At 48.0% G+C, this 17979-nt stretch overlaps 1 protein-coding gene across 7 annotated transcripts in view; it reads left to right on the top strand.

Annotated features, from left to right (window-relative positions):
* Window positions 1-17979, top strand: part of LOC110524889 (cytoplasmic FMR1-interacting protein 1 homolog) — an 80628-nt gene that overhangs the window by 10856 nt on the left and 51793 nt on the right. For 4 of the 7 annotated variants that reach the window (XM_090236525.1, XM_090236530.1, XM_090236528.1 and 1 more), the window contains exons 2-4: window positions 15032-15152; window positions 15254-15343; window positions 17795-17872. In XM_090236525.1, coding sequence (XP_090092651.1) covers window positions 15036-15152; window positions 15254-15343; window positions 17795-17872 — 285 coding nt within the window. In that variant the 5' untranslated portion in view covers window positions 15032-15035. Of the gene's footprint in view, window positions 1-15031; window positions 15153-15253; window positions 15396-17794; window positions 17873-17979 lie in introns of those variants that run through there. The other 3 variants (XM_090236526.1, XM_090236529.1, XM_090236527.1) reach the window with 2 other exon arrangements.

Here is a 17979-nt window from a genome sequence, read left to right as displayed (position 1 = left end):
GCCCTCCAGCAGTCTGGTATAGGCCCTCCAGCAGTCTGATATAGGCCCTCCAGCAGTCTGGTATAGGCCCTCCAGCAGTCTGATATAGGCCCTCCAGCAGTCTGGTATAGGCCCTCCTGCAGTCTGGTATAGGCCCTCCAGCAGTCTGGTATAGGCCCTCCAGCAGTCTAGTATAGGCCCTCCAGCAGTCTAGTATAGGCCCTCCAGCAGTCTGGTATAGGCCCTCCTGCAGTCTGGTATAGGCCCTCCAGCAGTCTAGTATAGGCCCTCCAGCAGTCTGGTATAGGCCCTCCTGCAGTCTGGTATAGGCCCTCCAGCAGTCTGGTATAGGCCCTCCTGCAGTCTGGTATAGGCCCTCCAGCAGTCTGGTATAGGCCCTCCAGCAGTCTGATATAGGCCCTCCAGCAGTCTGGTATAGGCCCTCCAGCAGTCTGGTATAGGCCCTCCAGCAGTCTGGTATAGGCCCTCCAGCAGTCTGGTATAGGCCCTCCTGCAGTCTGGTATAGGCCCTCCAGCAGTCTGGTATAGGCCCTCCTGCAGTCTGGTATAGGCCCTCCAGCAGTCTGGTATAGGCCCTCCAGCAGTCTGATATAGGCCCTCCAGCAGTCTGGTATAGGCCCTCCAGCAGTCTGGTATAGGCCCTCCAGCAGTCTGGTATAGGCCCTCCAGCAGTCTGGTATAGGCCCTCCTGCAGTCTGGTATAGGCCCTCCAGCAGTCTGGTATAGGCCCTCCTGCAGTCTGGTATAGGCCCTCCAGCAGTCTGGTATAGGCCCTCCAGCAGTCTGATATAGGCCCTCCTGCAGTCTGGTATAGGCCCTCCAGCAGTCTGGTATAGGCCCTCCAGCAGTCTGGTATAGGCCCTCCAGCAGTCTGGTATAGGCCCTCCAGCAGTCTGGTATAGGCCCTCCAGCAGTCTGGTATAGGCCCTCCAGCAGTCTGGTATAGGCCCTCCAGCAGTCTGGTATAGGCCCTCCTGCAGTCTGGTATAGGCCCTCCAGCAGTCTAGTATAGGCCCTCCAGCAGTCTAGTATAGGCCCTCCAGCAGTCTGGTATAGGCCCTCCAGCAGTCTGGTATAGGCCCTCCAGCAGTCTGGTATAGGCCCTCCTGCAGTCTGGTATAGGCCCTCCAGCAGTCTAGTATAGGCCCTCCAGCAGTCTAGTATAGGCCCTCCAGCAGTCTGGTATAGGCCCTCCAGCAGTCTGGTATAGGCCCTCCAGCAGTCTGGTATAGGCCCTCCAGCAGTCTGGTATAGGCCCTCCAGCAGTCTGATATAGGCCCTCCAGCAGTCTGGTATAGGCCCTCCAGCAGTCTAGTATAGGCCCTCCAGCAGTCTGGTATAGGCCCTCCAGCAGTCTAGTATAGGTCCTCCAGCAGTCTGGTATAGGCCCTCCAGCAGTCTGGTATAGGCCCTCCAGCAGTCTGGTATAGGCCCTCCAGCAGTCTAGTATAGGCCCTCCAGCAGTCTGGTATAGGCCCTCCAGCAGTCTAGTATAGGCCCTCCAGCAGTCTGGTATAGGCCCTCCAGCAGTCTGGTATAGGCCCTCCAGCAGTCTGGTATAGGCCCTCCAGCAGTCTGGTATAGGCCCTCCAGCAGTCTAGTATAGGCCCTCCAGCAGTCTGGTATAGGCCCTCCTGCAGTCTGGTATAGGCCCTCCAGCAGTCTAGTATAGGCCCTCCAGCAGTCTAGTATAGGCCCTCCAGCAGTCTAGTATAGGCCCTCCAGCAGTCTGGTATAGGCCCTCCAGCAGTCTAGTATAGGCCCTCCAGCAGTCTGGTATAGGCCCTCCAGCAGTCTAGTATAGGCCCTCCAGCAGTCTAGTATAGGCCCTCCAGCAGTCTAGTATAGGCCCTCCAGCAGTCTGGTATAGGCCCTCCTGCAGTCTGGTATAGGCCCTCCAGCAGTCTAGTATAGGCCCTCCAGCAGTCTAGTATAGGCCCTCCAGCAGTCTAGTATAGGCCCTCCAGCAGTCTAGTATAGGCCCTCCAGCAGTCTAGTATATGCCCTCCAGCAGTCTGGTATAGGCCCTCCAGCAGTCTAGTATAGGCCCTCCAGCAGTCTAGTATAGGCCCTCCAGCAGTCTGGTATAGGCCCTCCAGCAGTCTGGTATAGGCCCTCCAGCAGTCTGGTATAGGCCCTCCAGCAGTCTGGTATAGGCCCTCCAGCAGTCTAGTATAGGCCCTCCAGCAGTCTGGTATAGGCCCTCCAGCAGTCTAGTATAGGCCCTCCAGCAGTCTGGTATAGGCCCTCCAGCAGTCTAGTATAGGCCCTCCAGCAGTCTGGTATAGGCCCTCCAGCAGTCTAGTATAGGCCCTCCAGCAGTCTGGTATAGGCCCTCCAGCAGTCTGGTATAGGCCCTCCAGCAGTCTGGTATAGGCCCTCCAGCAGTCTGGTATAGGCCCTCCTGCAGTCTGGTATAGGCCCTCCAGCAGTCTAGTATAGGCCCTCCTGCAGTCTAGTATAGGCCCTCCAGCAGTCTAGTATAGGCCCTCCTGCAGTCTAGTATAGGCCCTCCAGCAGTCTAGTATAGGCCCTCCTGCAGTCTGGTATAGGCCCTCCAGCAGTCTAGTATAGGCCCTCCTGCAGTCTAGTATAGGCCCTCCAGCAGTCTAGTATAGGCCCTCCTGCAGTCTAGTATAGGCCCTCCAGCAGTCTAGTATAGGCCCTCCTGCAGTCTAGTATAGGCCCTCCAGCAGTCTAGTATAGGCCCTCCTGCAGTCTAGTATAGGCCCTCCAGCAGTCTGGTATAGGCCCTCCTGCAGTCTGGTATAGGCCCTCCAGCAGTCTAGTATAGGCCCTCCAGCAGTCTAGTATAGGCCCTCCAGCAGTCTGGTATAGGCCCTCCAGCAGTCTGGTATAGGCCCTCCAGCAGTCTGGTATAGGCCCTCCTGCAGTCTGGTATAGGCCCTCCAGCAGTCTAGTATAGGCCCTCCAGCAGTCTAGTATAGGCCCTCCAGCAGTCTGGTATAGGCCCTCCAGCAGTCTGGTATAGGCCCTCCAGCAGTCTGGTATAGGCCCTCCAGCAGTCTGGTATAGGCCCTCCAGCAGTCTGGTATAGGCCCTCCAGCAGTCTGATATAGGCCCTCCAGCAGTCTAGTATAGGCCCTCCAGCAGTCTGGTATAGGCCCTCCAGCAGTCTAGTATAGGCCCTCCAGCAGTCTGGTATAGGCCCTCCAGCAGTCTGGTATAGGCCCTCCAGCAGTCTGGTATAGGCCCTCCAGCAGTCTAGTATAGGCCCTCCAGCAGTCTGGTATAGGCCCTCCAGCAGTCTAGTATAGGCCCTCCAGCAGTCTGGTATAGGCCCTCCAGCAGTCTGGTATAGGCCCTCCAGCAGTCTGGTATAGGCCCTCCAGCAGTCTGGTATAGGCCCTCCAGCAGTCTAGTATAGGCCCTCCAGCAGTCTAGTATAGGCCCTCCAGCAGTCTGGTATAGGCCCTCCTGCAGTCTGGTATAGGCCCTCCAGCAGTCTAGTATAGGCCCTCCAGCAGTCTAGTATAGGCCCTCCAGCAGTCTAGTATAGGCCCTCCAGCAGTCTGGTATAGGCCCTCCAGCAGTCTAGTATAGGCCCTCCAGCAGTCTGGTATAGGCCCTCCAGCAGTCTAGTATAGGCCCTCCAGCAGTCTAGTATAGGCCCTCCAGCAGTCTAGTATAGGCCCTCCAGCAGTCTGGTATAGGCCCTCCTGCAGTCTGGTATAGGCCCTCCAGCAGTCTAGTATAGGCCCTCCAGCAGTCTAGTATAGGCCCTCCAGCAGTCTAGTATAGGCCCTCCAGCAGTCTAGTATAGGCCCTCCAGCAGTCTAGTATAGGCCCTCCAGCAGTCTAGTATAGGCCCTCCAGCAGTCTAGTATTGGCCCTCCAGCAGTCTGGTATAGGCCCTCCAGCAGTCTAGTATAGGCCCTCCAGCAGTCTGGTATAGGCCCTCCAGCAGTCTGGTATAGGCCCTCCAGCAGTCTGGTATAGGCCCTCCAGCAGTCTGGTATAGGCCCTCCAGCAGTCTAGTATAGGCCCTCCAGCAGTCTGGTATAGGCCCTCCAGCAGTCTAGTATAGGCCCTCCAGCAGTCTGGTATAGGCCCTCCAGCAGTCTAGTATAGGCCCTCCAGCAGTCTGGTATAGGCCCTCCAGCAGTCTGGTATAGGCCCTCCAGCAGTCTGGTATAGGCCCTCCAGCAGTCTGGTATAGGCCCTCCAGCAGTCTAGTATAGGCCCTCCAGCAGTCTGGTATAGGCCCTCCAGCAGTCTGGTATAGGCCCTCCTGCAGTCTGGTATAGGCCCTCCAGCAGTCTGGTATAGGCCCTCCAGCAGTCTGGTATAGGCCCTCCAGCAGTCTGGTATAGGCCCTCCAGCAGTCTGGTATAGGCCCTCCTGCAGTCTGGTATAGGCCCTCCAGCAGTCTGGTATAGGCCCTCCAGCAGTCTGGTATAGGCCCTCCTGCAGTCTGGTATAGGCCCAAGGAACTCGGTGTGTTTTGTATTTGCTCAGTGTCTTCCTTCCTTGTGTGATCTGGTGAAGCACAGTTGAGAGAGGGGGCAGGGTAGAGGGGGTTGCAGCTGATGTTTAGGAGAAGTGAGAGTTGCTGCTGACGTTTAGGAGAAGTGAGAGTTGCTGCTGAGGTTTAGAAGCGAAAGAGAGAAACTGTAGATGGGGGAGGGTGACAGCTGGACCCTAGTATATCTGGATCTTGGTATTGCAGGTTTGGTTTGTGGTGGGGGACGTCATTTATCTCTGCAGGGTTTCTACCTCTAGTTGTTTTTCTTGTGAAAAGTGAGGCTTCGAGCAAAGTGGTTTCCTTGGAAGCTGAAGTTTTCATGTGATTTCACACCTCTTGTATATTTGCAACGTGACAACTTGTTGCAACTGCACAGCTACTGTTGGAGGTGTGACTCTGTCAATCTCCTGTTCAGAGGTGCCATTGGCTACATCTTTTGCTGCTGGTCTCGACAACAGGGCCACAAAACATAACTTGACTTGAACGGAGTTTCTACCACGCCAGGCTTCATCCAGACGAGAGTCTGTGAGAGGAGACTTATTTCCAACAGCGCTGGACTCCTGGGCTGGGTTCACTACATTTATACCTTCAATTGAATTGAAACGGTGCTGTAATGAATGACCAGTTGGGGGGGAAAACGGGTTGGGTTGTGGGTTAAAAATGCACCGTTTAAAATACGCCGCTCTTTGCTTCAAGCCACGCCCACCTAAATGGAGAACTTATCTTTCTGTTCAAGAACTTACAAAAAATGTTTTGGGGAAAATGTGGCATTCAGGTACAAACCATTCCACAACGTCGCAAACGTCTGAGTGAACTGAACGCCCCCCCTAGATATTAGGGCTAGGAATTACCAGGGACCTCACGATCGGATATTATCACGACGCTTCTATGATGTGTATTGTAATTGCATACTGTGATTTTATTGTGATTCGATGTTGCGAACATGTTGCTCACCATGTGTCTGCTGCAGAGAGACGAGTCATGAGAAAACATCAAGTTTCAATCCGTCATGGAAAGAGAAGTGCTGAAAACAAATTGGCCTCCTAAATTACAAAAAGGACATATTGGTTTCCTTCCCCTGTAAGCAGTCTGTGGCCCTTTGATAAAGAGTGTAGCAAATGACATAAGACTGTAAGCAGTCTGTGGATAAGGTATGACAGCAGACCACGCTTTGGTTTTGTTGGACCCTGTTTCAGATGCTAACTTTTTAGCATTTGTGGCACAAATCCAATGCAAGTCAATGGTACCTATATTAGCATTTTCACGCTTCATATCCAACTCATAATAAAGTATCTAAAAATGTTGTAGATCAATTATGTTACTTATAGAGTTGGATATGATGCGTGAAAATGCTAATACTGGTACCATTGACATGCATTGGATTTGTGGGTGGCTCTTGGTTTGGGAGGGGGGGGAGGTCCGTGGGTGGCTCTTGGTTTGGGAGGGGGGAGGTCCGTGGGTGGCTCTTGGTTTGGGAGGGGGGAGGTCCGTGGGTGGCTCTTGGTTTGGGAGGGGGGAGGTCCGTGGGTGGCTCTTGGTTTGGGAGGGGGGAGGTCCGTGGGTGGCTCTTGGTTTGGGAGGGGGGAGGTCCGTGGGTGGCTCTTGGTTTGGGAGGGGGGGTCCGTGGGTGGCTCTTGGTTTGGGAGGGGGGGTCTGTGGGTGGCTCTTGGTTTGGGAGGGGGGGGTCTGTGGGTGGCTCTTGGTTTGGGAGGGGGGGTCCGTGGGTGGCTCTTGGTTTGGGATTGGGGGTCCGTGGGAGGCTCTTGGCCATTGATTTGGAATCCTGTACATTGACATGAATCCTGTACATTGAAATTACCAATTTGGGTGCAATCAATTACACTACAGAGAGGGATCAGGGACACCTCCTGAGTCTCTTAGTTAGCTGTGGTTCAGTCCTACTTGTCTCTCTACTCTGCTGCTGCCCACCTCCCTAGGGCCCGGAACTCCCTAGGGCCCGGAACTCCCTAGGGCTTAGACCTAATCCTGGGACAAGGCATTTAACCCTATTTATAAGGGAAGGAGAAGACAACCGGAGACTTTGCAGCTTCAAGAGGAACTGAACCAGAAGTCACTGAGTCTTCCTGCTTTTCTACAGTGAAAGTACACCTATTCTATTTAGCTTCTGGGTTTGCGTCTTTGTTGTTTTTGGGTCTTTTACATAGGGGTTTTGTACACCAGCTTCAAACAGCTGAAAATAGAGTATTCCTGGTTATGGATAATAAATGTCACAGTGGTTGAGAGGGAACAGTGATTCTCTATACTACACTTGCTTGTTTTGTCTCACAAACTGAAATTAGTCAAACTACTAGTTTTATCAACCAGGAAATGGCAGAGTGACGTCTGCATAGTGACTCTGTGTTAAGTCATTTGTAGAAACGTAAGCATAACATACCATGTGTAGTTCTCTCCAGTTTACTACCCTGCTCTGCCAGACTGTATTCCACAGGTCTGCCAGTGAGTCAGTGTTGAAGAGCTCCACAACTATAATACGTATTCGGTCCTACTTCCATCTTTTAGATTGAGTGTTTCAACCAGGAAATGTGATTGTTGTATCCCATACCAGTGTTTATTCTAAGCCAATCGGATGTCTTATTGATCAGTTATGTGTAAGTTCCTGTCAGGGGTTTGCTGACATGGCTATACTCATAATCATATCCGTAAATTGACAGTTGGATCGGATGATACTTGTGATTGTAAAACACAACAGGGAAGTGTTTTAATGTGAATAGATGTTGGCTAAATATGTCACTGCAAAAAAAGCTTCAGATTAGCACTCTGAGTGTCTGTGGTCAAGTTGCAGCAGGCAGCCAAGTTTACTGTCACTCAGTCAGAATGTGCATTAGCATTTCATAGTGTCTTCTCTACTCTTACCCCGCCTGTTAGATATTATACACATTGATAGCCTCCAGCCTGTTAGATATTATACACGTTGATAGCCTCCAGCCTGTTAGATATTATACACATTGATAGCCTCCAGCCTGTTAGATAGTATACACATTGATAGTATACACATTGATAGCCTGATGCCTGTTAGATATGTACGTGGGTATTAATAACTATTTCTTACCAGTCGTACTTTGTCAGTCACACACTTGGTGGACCAACCCCTCACAGGTCACGTGTTTTGACCCCAACCTCTCACAGATCACGTGTTTTGACCCCAACCTCTCACAGATCACGTGTTTTGACCCCAACCCCTCACAGATCACGTGTTTTGACCCCAACCCCTCACAGATCACGTGTTTTGACCCCAACCCCTCACAGATCACGTGTTTTGACCCCAACCTCTCACAGATCATGTGTTTTGACCCCAACCTCTCACAGATCACGTGTTTTGACCCCAACCTCTCACAGATCACGTGTTTTGACCCCAACCTCTCACAGATCACGTGTTTTGACCCCAACCTCTCACAGATCACGTGTTTTGACCCCAACCTCTCACAGATCACGTGTTTTGACCCCAACCCCTCACAGATCACGTGTTTTGACCCCAACCCCTCACAGATCACGTGTTTTGACCCCAACCCCTCACAGATCACGCGTTTTGACCCCAACCTCTCACAGATCACGTGTTTTGACCCCAACCCCTCACAGATCACGTGTTTTGACCCCAACCCCTCACAGATCACGTGTTCTGACCCCAACCCCTCACAGATCACGTGTTTTGACCCCAACCCCTCACAGATCACGTGTTTTGACCCCAACCTCTCACAGGTCACGCGTTTTGACCCCAACCTCTCACAGGTCACGCGTTTTGACCCCAACCCCTCACAGATCACGCGTTTTGACCCCAACCCCTCACAGATCGCGCGTTTTGATGCATTTAGTCTTATTTTACTGTTAAATGAACCTTCCATTGTTACATAGAGATGCCGTTTAAAGGGCACCGTATCGCAAAGTAAATTAATACTAACTTTGCATTACATTACATGATCTGGCTAAATAATGTAATTGTAGTCTATTAGGGAAACATGATATGGCTAAATAATGTAATTTAAGAGTAATTTTTTTACCAAATATTGCCATCACGACTTTACTTGCTATTTAAATAAAAACACTTGGGTGAACTGTTGCAAAACAAATATATAATATATATTCCATTTCAGCTGTCCGCTTTCAAAATGCAGACATACAGCCAGTACAAGGTGCCCTTACCCTAACCCCGCCCTCTTCTCCTTTGATAGGTGCACTTACCCTAACCCCGCCCTCTTCTCCTTTGATAGGTGCACTTACCCTAACCCCGCCCTCTTTTCCTTTTGATAGGTGCACTTACCCTAACCCCGCCCTCTTTTCCTTTGATAGGTGCACTTACCCTAACCCCACCCTCTTTTCCTTTGATAGGTGCACTTACCCTAACCCCGCCCTCTTTTCTTTTGATAGGTGCACTTACCCTAACCCCGCCTTCTTCTCCTTTGATAGGTGCACTTACCCTAACCCCGCCCTCTTTTCCTTTTGATAAGTGCACTTACCCTAACCCCGCCCTCTTTTCCTTTTGATAGGTGCACTTACCCTAACCCCGCCCTCTTTTCCTTTTGATAGGTGCACTTACCCTAACCCCGCCCTCTTTCTGCTCTACATGCAGTTGGAGTCGCAACATTAAGATGTTTTGTACCACAAATGGAATGAGCATAGACAATGCAGCTGCTCTATGGGTCTGGACTTAAGCCATACAGCTGTGGGTGCCGTTATTTTGGGTGCCGGTATTTTGGGTGCCGGTATTTTGGGTGCCGGTGTTTGGGTTCTGGTATTGCAGTGGTGGAAAAAGTACCCAATTGTCAAAGTTGAGTAAAAATATAGATTCTTTGATAAAGTTACTCAAGTAAAAGTCTGCCAGTAAAATAGTACTTGAGTAAAAGTCTAAAACTATTTGATTTTAAATATATGTAAGTATCAAAAGTAAATGTAATTGCTAAAGTATACTTAATTATCAAAAGTAGAAGTAAAAGTATAAATAATTTCAAATTCCTTATATTAAGCAAACCAGACATGGCCATTTATTTACTAAAGATGCGTTTGTGTTTATCGAGTCCTCCAGACCAAAGGCAGTAGGGATGACCACGTGTTCTCTGGTGCGTCAATTTCAAAAAATGTTCTGTCCTGCTAAGCATTCAAAATGTAACAAATACTTTGGGTTGTCAGGGAAAATGGAACGAATACTTTGGGTTGTCAGGGAAAATGGAACGAATACTTTGGGTTGTCAGGGAAAATGGAACGAATACTTTGGGTTGTCAGGGAAAATGTAACGAATACTTTGGGTTGTCAGGGAAAATGGAACGAATACTTTGGGTTGTCAGGGAAAATGGAACGAATACTTTGGGTTGTCAGGGAAAATGGAACGAATACTTTGGGTTGCCAGGGAAAATGGAACGAATACTTTGGGTTGCCAGGGAAAATGGAACGAATACTTTGGGTTGCCAGGGAAAATGGAACGAATACTTTGGGTTGCCAGGGAAAATGGAACGAATACTTTGGGTTGCCAGGGAAAATGGAACGAATACTTTGGGTTGTCAGGGAAAATGGAACGAATACTTTGGGTTGTCAGGGAAAATGGAACGAATACTTTGGGTTGTCAGGGAAAATGGAACGAATACTTTGGGTTGCCAGGGAAAATGGAACGAATACTTTGGGTTGTCAGGGAAAATGTCTGCAGTAAAAAGTACTTTGTTTTCTTTAGGAATGTAGTCAAGTAAAAGTTGTCAAAAATATAAATTGTAATGTAAAGATACCCAAAAAACTACTTAAGTAGTACTTTAAAGTATTTTTACTTCAGTACTTCACACCACTGCGGTACTGCCTACATGTACTTTAGGTGCAGGAGTACCACAACACGCTCCTGCCCAAGTCAAGCACGGATTATTTGGCATATCTTGTTACTTGCTAGCTACTCTGACAATTTGACAAGAACATGTGGTAACTAACTAGCGTGTTATTTAGAAACGAATGAGTGATTGTGCTAGAAAGCCCAACGGCTAGCTAGTTGACTGCTGCGGCGAGCAAGAGAACTCGTTTTGAAAAGTTGGATCATCTCATCCTTTGAGGCAGGGGTGTCAAACTCATTCCATGGAGGTCCTAGTGTCTGTTGGGTTTTCTTTTCAATTAAGACTTAGGCGACCAGGTGAGGGGAGTTCCTTACTAATTAGTGACCTTAATTCATCATTCAAGAACAAGGGAGGAGCGAAACCCTCTGAGTTTGACATGTGCTTTGAGACTTAGTGTCCTTACACTGTGATGTTGAACATTCAACTCAACTGGGAAACATCCACGGCAGGCATCGTTGTCACCTTATGTTGCAACATGACTTCTGAGTGAATGGAAGCACGAGCACCACCAATCAGCCGACACCACTGTGCACACACCTGTTGTTACTATGACAACTAGTGTAGCCATGTCAGCTAATGACTGTTGCCTGAACACACATCTGATTTGGACAGTCAATATTCCAAATCGGATTTGAGCATTAAGGCCTGCAGTGTTCTCCTGTCCACATGGCCTCTGATTCCTCACATCTGTCTGTGTGTCTGTGTGTCTGTGTGTCTGTGTGTCTGTGTGTCTGTGTGTCTGTGTGTCTGTGTGTCTGTGTGTCTGTGTGTCTGTGTGTCAGTGTGTCTGTCTGACAGTGTGTCTCTGTCTGTGTGACAGTGTGTCTGTCTGACAGTGTGTCTCTGTCTGTGTGACAGTGTGTCTGTCAGTGCTGAGCGGTTAGTGCTTTTTGAGGTCGGTTCTATTCTAAAAAATACAATATTACGGTTTTCTTTTTTTTAAACATTAAATGCAGTGCATTATGTGGAATGCTGTAACATCACATAATAAAACAGAGCCACATGATGATAGTGACTGTCCATCACTACAGATCACTTATGAACCATCATTTATTACCTTTTTAATACAGTATTCCAGTTGTATATTACATTGGTTTTATTTAATGACTTTTAGTATTTCAATCCAAGTCATCATCTCATCCCTATAGAGCTGCTGCCTATGCTGTCTGACAAAATCACTATTTTGTAGTTCTTCAAAGTAAAATAAGTCATACTTTCATGACTGCTGAATACCAACTATCAATCAGTGTTTCCCAAACTCGGTCCTGGGGCCCCCCTGGGTGCATTTTTGTAGTTTTTTTTTTTCCCGAGTACTACACAGCTGATTCAAATAACGAACTCATCATCAATCTTTGATTATTTGAATCAGCTGTGTCGTGCTAGGGCAAAAAACGAAACTTGCACCCAAGTGGGGCACCAGGACCGAGTTTGGGAACCCCCGACTTAGTGCATGTATTTTCAAGTAGAGATACCTCGAGATGCAACAGATTTATAAACCTGGAGATCTGAGATCATGTATTTTCAGGTAGAGATACCTCGCGATGCAACAGATTTATAAACCTGGAGATCTGAGATCATGTATTTTCAGGTAGAGATACCTCGAGATGCAACAGATTTATAATCCTGGAGATCTGAGATCATGTAGAGATACCCTACGAGACATTCTTCTCACTACTGTCCGTGTCTGCCCAACACTACTAACCTAACGTAGCCGGCGTAAAATAAACACACCTGCGAGCAATGGATTATATGGTCATTGTAGTTCATTACCACGGTTTCTGAGCTAAAATATGTAGAGTTTTGTCCTGTTGGAAACTACAACTCCCATCGCACAGTTCAGCTGGTCTGATTTACTGTATCTCTAGAGCAGTGGTTCATCCCGGTGCTGGGGACCCACAGGGTGCACATTGTAGTTTTTTCCCTAGCACTACACAGCTGATTCAAATGATCAACTCATCATCTTTGATGATTTCAATCAGGTGTGTAGTGCGAATGCAACAACTACAATGTGCGCCCTGTGGGTCCCCAGGACCAGGATGATGAACCGCTGCTCAAGGAAAACTAGGAAATGTGTGCATTAAGCTCTCAGAAAAAACCCCAGAAGGAAATGGAATTCATATTATTGAACCGATGTCGGTCAATTAGTTGTTTAAAACCGAAAAATAGCCAACATTTCAGTTCATTTCTCAGCACTAGTGTCTGTTAGTGGAGCGTCCCCTGAACCGGTCTGCCGCCTGTCTGGCCGGTCTGCCGCCTGTCTGGCCGGTCTGCCGCCTGTCTGGCCGGTCTGCCGTCTGTCTGGCCGGTATCCCTCTCACACCCTGTCCATGGGTGATTGTGTGTCCCCACAGTCCTTTGTAATACCGATCTGACGGTCTGTTTTCATTGCAGTGAGTCTTTATTGTTCCATGGCAATAAATCTCCATCAGCAGTTGAGAGAAAGAGAAGAGAAGCATGTGACTGTATTATCAAGACTGCAACGAAGCTAATTAGAATGTGTTTAACCTACAGCCGGAGGCCTTTAATCATTATTTAACCTACAGCCGGAGGTGTTTAATCATTATTTAACCTACAGCCGGAGGTGTTTAATCATTATTTAACCTGCAGCCGGAGGTGTTTAATCATTATTTAACCTACAGCCGGAGGTGTTTAATCATTATTTAACCTACAGCCGGAGGTGTTTAATCATTATTTAACCTACAGCCGGAGGGGTTTAATCATTATTTAACCTACAGCCGGATGTATTTAACCTACAGCCGGAGGTGTTTAATCATTATTTAACCTACAGCCGGAGGGGTTTAATCATTATTTAACCTACAGCCGGAGGGGTTTAATCATTATTTAACCTACAGCCGGAGGGGTTTAATCATTATTTAACCTACAGCCGGAGGCGTTTAATCATTATTTAACCTGCAGCCGGAGGTATTTAATCATTATTTAACCTACAGCCGGAGGGGTTTAATCATTATTTAACCTACAGCCGGATGTATTTAACCTACAGCCGGAGGTGTTTAATCATTATTTAACCTACAGCCGGAGGGGTTTAATCATTATTTAACCTACAGCCGGAGGGGTTTAATCATTATTTAACCTACAGCCGGAGGGGTTTAATCATTATTTAACCTACAGCCGGAGGCGTTTAATCATTATTTAACCTGCAGCCGGAGGTATTTAATCATTATTTAACCTACAGCCGGAGGTGTTTAATCATTATTTAACCTGCAGCCGGAGGTGTTTAATCATTATTTAACCTACAGCCGGAGGCCTTTAATCATTATTTAACCTGCAGCCGGAGGTGTTTAATCATTATTTAACCTACAGCCGGAGGTGTTTAATCATTATTTAACCTACAGCCGGAGGTGTTTAATCATTATTTAACCTGCAGCCGGAGGTGTTTAATCATTATTTAACCTGCAGCTGGAGACGTTTAATCATTTATACTAGGCTATTATGTTATACCTGGACCTGTCCTGTACTTTACACTGTCTATATAAAAGTATGTGGACACGCCTTCAAATTCAGCTATTTCAGCGCAACCCATTGCTGACCGGTGTGTAACATCGAGCACACAGCCATGCAATCTCCATAGACAAACATTGACAATAGAATGACTTTATTGAAGAGCTTAGTGACTTTCAATGTAGCACCGTCATAGGATGCCATCTTTCCAACAAGTCAGTTCGTCAAATTTCTGCCCTACTAGAGCTGCCCAGGTCAACTGTAAGTGCTGTTTTTGTGAAGTGGAAATGTCAGGGAACAACAATGGCTCAGTCGTGAAGTGGTAGGCCACACAAGCTCACAGAACGGGACCGGCGAGTGTGAAGCACATAGCGTGTACAAATCATCTTTCCTTGGTTGCAACACTCACTACCGAATTCCAAACTGCCTCTAGAAGCAACGTCAGCACAAGAACTGTTCGTCAAGACCTTCATGAAATGGGTTTCCATGGCCGAGCAGCCGCACACAAGACTCTGGACTCTGGAGCAGTGGAAACACGTTCTCTGGAGGGATGAATCGAGCTACACTATCTGGGTTTGGTGGATGCCAGGACAACGCTACCTGGCCCCAATGCATAGTTCCAACTGAAACGTTTGGTGAAGGAGGAATAATGGTCTGGGGCTGTTTTTCATGGTTCAGACTAGGCCCCTTAGTTCCAGTGAAGGGAAGTCTTAAAATGACATTCTAGACTAGGGTTGCACATTTTGGGGAATATTCAGAGGTGGAAACTTTCTATGGGAATTCATATTGATACTGTTTATATGGTAGATGTTTTTTTTGCATTGGATATATTTACCAGGGTGAGGGCTGCAGTAGATATCTCAGATAGGGGGGAGTGAGGCCTAAGACGGTTTTATAAATAAGCATCAACCAGTGGGTCTTGTGACAGGTATATAGAGATGACCAGTTTACAGAAGAGTATAGAGTGCAGTGATGTGTCCTGTAAGTAGCATTGGTGGCAAATCTGATGTTGGATGGACAAGGAGGCATGGCTGAGTCAAATAGGAGTCCTGACCTATATCTGTGTGTTGTTGCAGCATCATATCTCTAACTGCTATATCTGTGTTCCAGCAGCATCATATCTCTAACTCCTATATCTGTGTGTTGTTGCAGCATCATATCTCTAACTCCTATATCTGTGTTCTAGCAGCATCATGTCTCTAACTCCTATATCTGTGTGTTCCAGCATCATATCTCTAACTCCTATATCTGTGTGTTGTTGCAGCAGCATGGCGTCCACGGTGACCCTGGAGGATGCTCTGTCCAATGTGGACCTTCTGGAGGAGCTGCCTCTCCCAGACCAGCAGCCCTGCATCGAGCCCCTGCCCTGCTCCCTCATGTACCAGGTAAGAACTGTTCTCAGATCTCCTGTCAAGCTCAGCAGGTAAACACCTGAATGTAGATTTAATTTGATTAAAACATCCTCTCTCTCTCTCTCTCTCCAAAGCCCAACTTCAACACCAATTTTGAGGACCGTAATGCCTTTGTGACGGGGATCGCCAGATATATCGAGCAGGCCACCGTCCACTCTAGCATGGTAAGTACCAGGTTCCAGACACATCGAGCAGGCCACCGTCCACTCTAGCATGGTAAGTACCAGGTTCCAGACACATCGAGCAGGCCACCGTCCCACTCTAGCGTGGTAAGTACCAGGTTCCAGACACATCGAGCAGGCCACCGTCCACTCTGGTGTGGTAAGTACCAGGTTCCAGACACATCGAGCAGGCCACCGTCCCACTCTAGCATGGTAAGTACCAGGTTCCAGTTGCAATGTGTAGCCTATTGAATACATAGGAAATGGTCACCAGAGCTCTAGCAATAAAAACACAGCACAGTACATCAGCCTTTGGACATTATGAAATCATTAACTTCCTCTAGATTCTCCAGCCCCCAGAACAGGGACAGAGGGGTTATGGTTAGAGAAAGGGCTGCTGGGAGGGTTGACTAGGGAGTGAATAGAGGTGAATGTGGTGACTTCCTTACCATGTGAACATAGCCACTACCCCAGCCTGTGTTAGGGTTGTTCCCTACCATGTGAACATAGCCACTACCCCAGCCTGTGTCAGGGTTGTTCCCTACCATGTGAACATAGCCACTACCCCAGCCTGTGTCAGGGTTGTTCCCTACCATGTGAACATAGCCACTACCCCAGCCTGTGTCAGGGTTGTTCCCTACCATGTGAACATAGCCACTACCCCAGCTTGTGTCAGGGTTGTTCCTTACCATGTGAACATAGCCACTACCCCAGCCTGTGTCAGGGTTGTTCCTTACCATGTGAACATAGCCACTACCCCAGCCTGTGTCAGGGTTGTTCCCTACCATGTGAATATAGCCAGGGATATGGCGCAGCATTCACAGAGAGCCAGGGATATGGCGCAGCATTCACAGAGAGCCAGGGATATGGCGCAGCATTCACAGAGAGCCAGGGATATGGCGCAGCATTCACAGAGAGCCAGGGATATGGCGCAGCATTCACAGAGAGCCAGGGATATGGCGCAGCAAAAATATGATTTATTTTCCTTTAAATCTAAAAAAGTATTCTCCGATCAACTAAAAGCCCAGACTATTTGAAATGAAAAGGCATGATATGGTCAAGACTTTACAGCTCCTGCGTCTAGCTAGGACTCCTCCCACAGAAGGCCAACTTCCTCCATTTACCTGCACACTTGCCAAAGTGCAGCAAAAAATAATTGATATTCCTTTTAATCGAACAAATCCTATCAACTTAAAGCATAGACAACAAGACAGGAAAATACATCATCTGATCTCCTCTGTGTATAATTTATTTCTGGCCACCCATTCTGAAATTAACTGCAGCTCTTTAAGTGTTGCAGTGGCATGTCATTAGTAAAGATTGAAAAAGGAATTACTTTTGCTCCCTTCAGGCCCGAGGACACACCCTTTATAGTAGGTTTAGATTGAAGATGTGGCAATATCGTCCATTATTATCCTCAGTAATTTTGCATCCAAGATGTCAGACCCCGGTGGCTTGTCATTGTAGATAGACGACAACAAAAAATGTCACTTCTTCCACACTCACTTTACAAATTCAAAATGATTAATGTTAATAAGTGTGGTAATTGGTGTTTTAGAGCGACCGCCAGGTCACCATGAAACAGCACTGTTAGCCAACCAGTCAGTCAGCCAGCCAGCCAGCCAGCCAGCCAGTCAGCCAACCAACCACTGAGACCAAGCCTGCTCTGAATGCACTGATGCACAACCTCAGAGGCTAGTAGCTGTATTGTACCTCAGGAACCTCAGAGAGAGAGAGAGAGGCTAGTAGCTGTATTGTACCTCAGGAACCTCAGAGAGAGAGAGGCTAGTAGCTGTATTGTACCTCAGGAACCTCAGAGAGAGAGAGGCTAGTAGCTGTATTGTACCTCAGGAACCTCAGAGAGAGAGAGGCTAGTAGCTGTATTGTACCTCACCAACCTCCGTGAGAGAGGCTAGTAGCTGTATTGTACCTCACCAACCTCCGTGAGAGAGGCTAGTAGCTGTATTATACCTGAGAGAGGGAGAGAGAGAGAGAGAGGCTAGTAGCTGTATTGTACCTCACCAACCTCAGAGAGAGAGGCTAGTAGCTGTATTGTACCTCAGAACCTCAGCGAGAGAGGCTAGTAGCTGTATTGTACCTCACCAACCTCCATGAGAGAGGCTAGTAGCTGTATTGTACCTCACCAACCTCCGTGAGAGAGGCTAGTAGCTGTATTGTACCTCACCAACCTCCGTGAGAGAGGCAAGTAGCTGTATTGTACCTCACCAACCTCAGAGAGAGAGAGGCTAGTAGCTATATTGTACCTCAGGAAACTCAGAGAGAGAGGCTAGTAGCTGTATTGTACCTCAGGAAACTCAGAGAGAGGCTAGTAGCTGTATTGTACCTCAGGAAACTCAGAGAGAGGCTAGTAGCTGTATTGTACCTCACCAACCTCTGTGAGAGAGGCTAGTAGCTGTATTGTGTTTGAGAGCCTTGTAACTGTCTTCCTTTTAGAATGAGATGCTGGAGGAGGGCCAGGAGTATGCTGTGATGCTGTACACGTGGAGGAGCTGCTCTCGCGCTATCCCACAGGTAACCTCCATATAACTCACCTGACAAACCGTCTATACTGTGGGGTTCTAGTTGCAACCTGTTGTGCACTGGACCTCTATGTAAATACGTTACCGATCATCTCCCCT

This window comes from Oncorhynchus mykiss, chromosome 5 (genome assembly GCF_057628025.1).
Source record: "Oncorhynchus mykiss isolate SJ-2025 chromosome 5, ASM5762802v1, whole genome shotgun sequence".
Classification (NCBI taxonomy): domain Eukaryota; kingdom Metazoa; phylum Chordata; class Actinopteri; order Salmoniformes; family Salmonidae; genus Oncorhynchus; species Oncorhynchus mykiss.
Note: the sequence above shows the minus strand (reverse complement) of the source record. Positions and strands in the feature narration are given on the sequence as shown.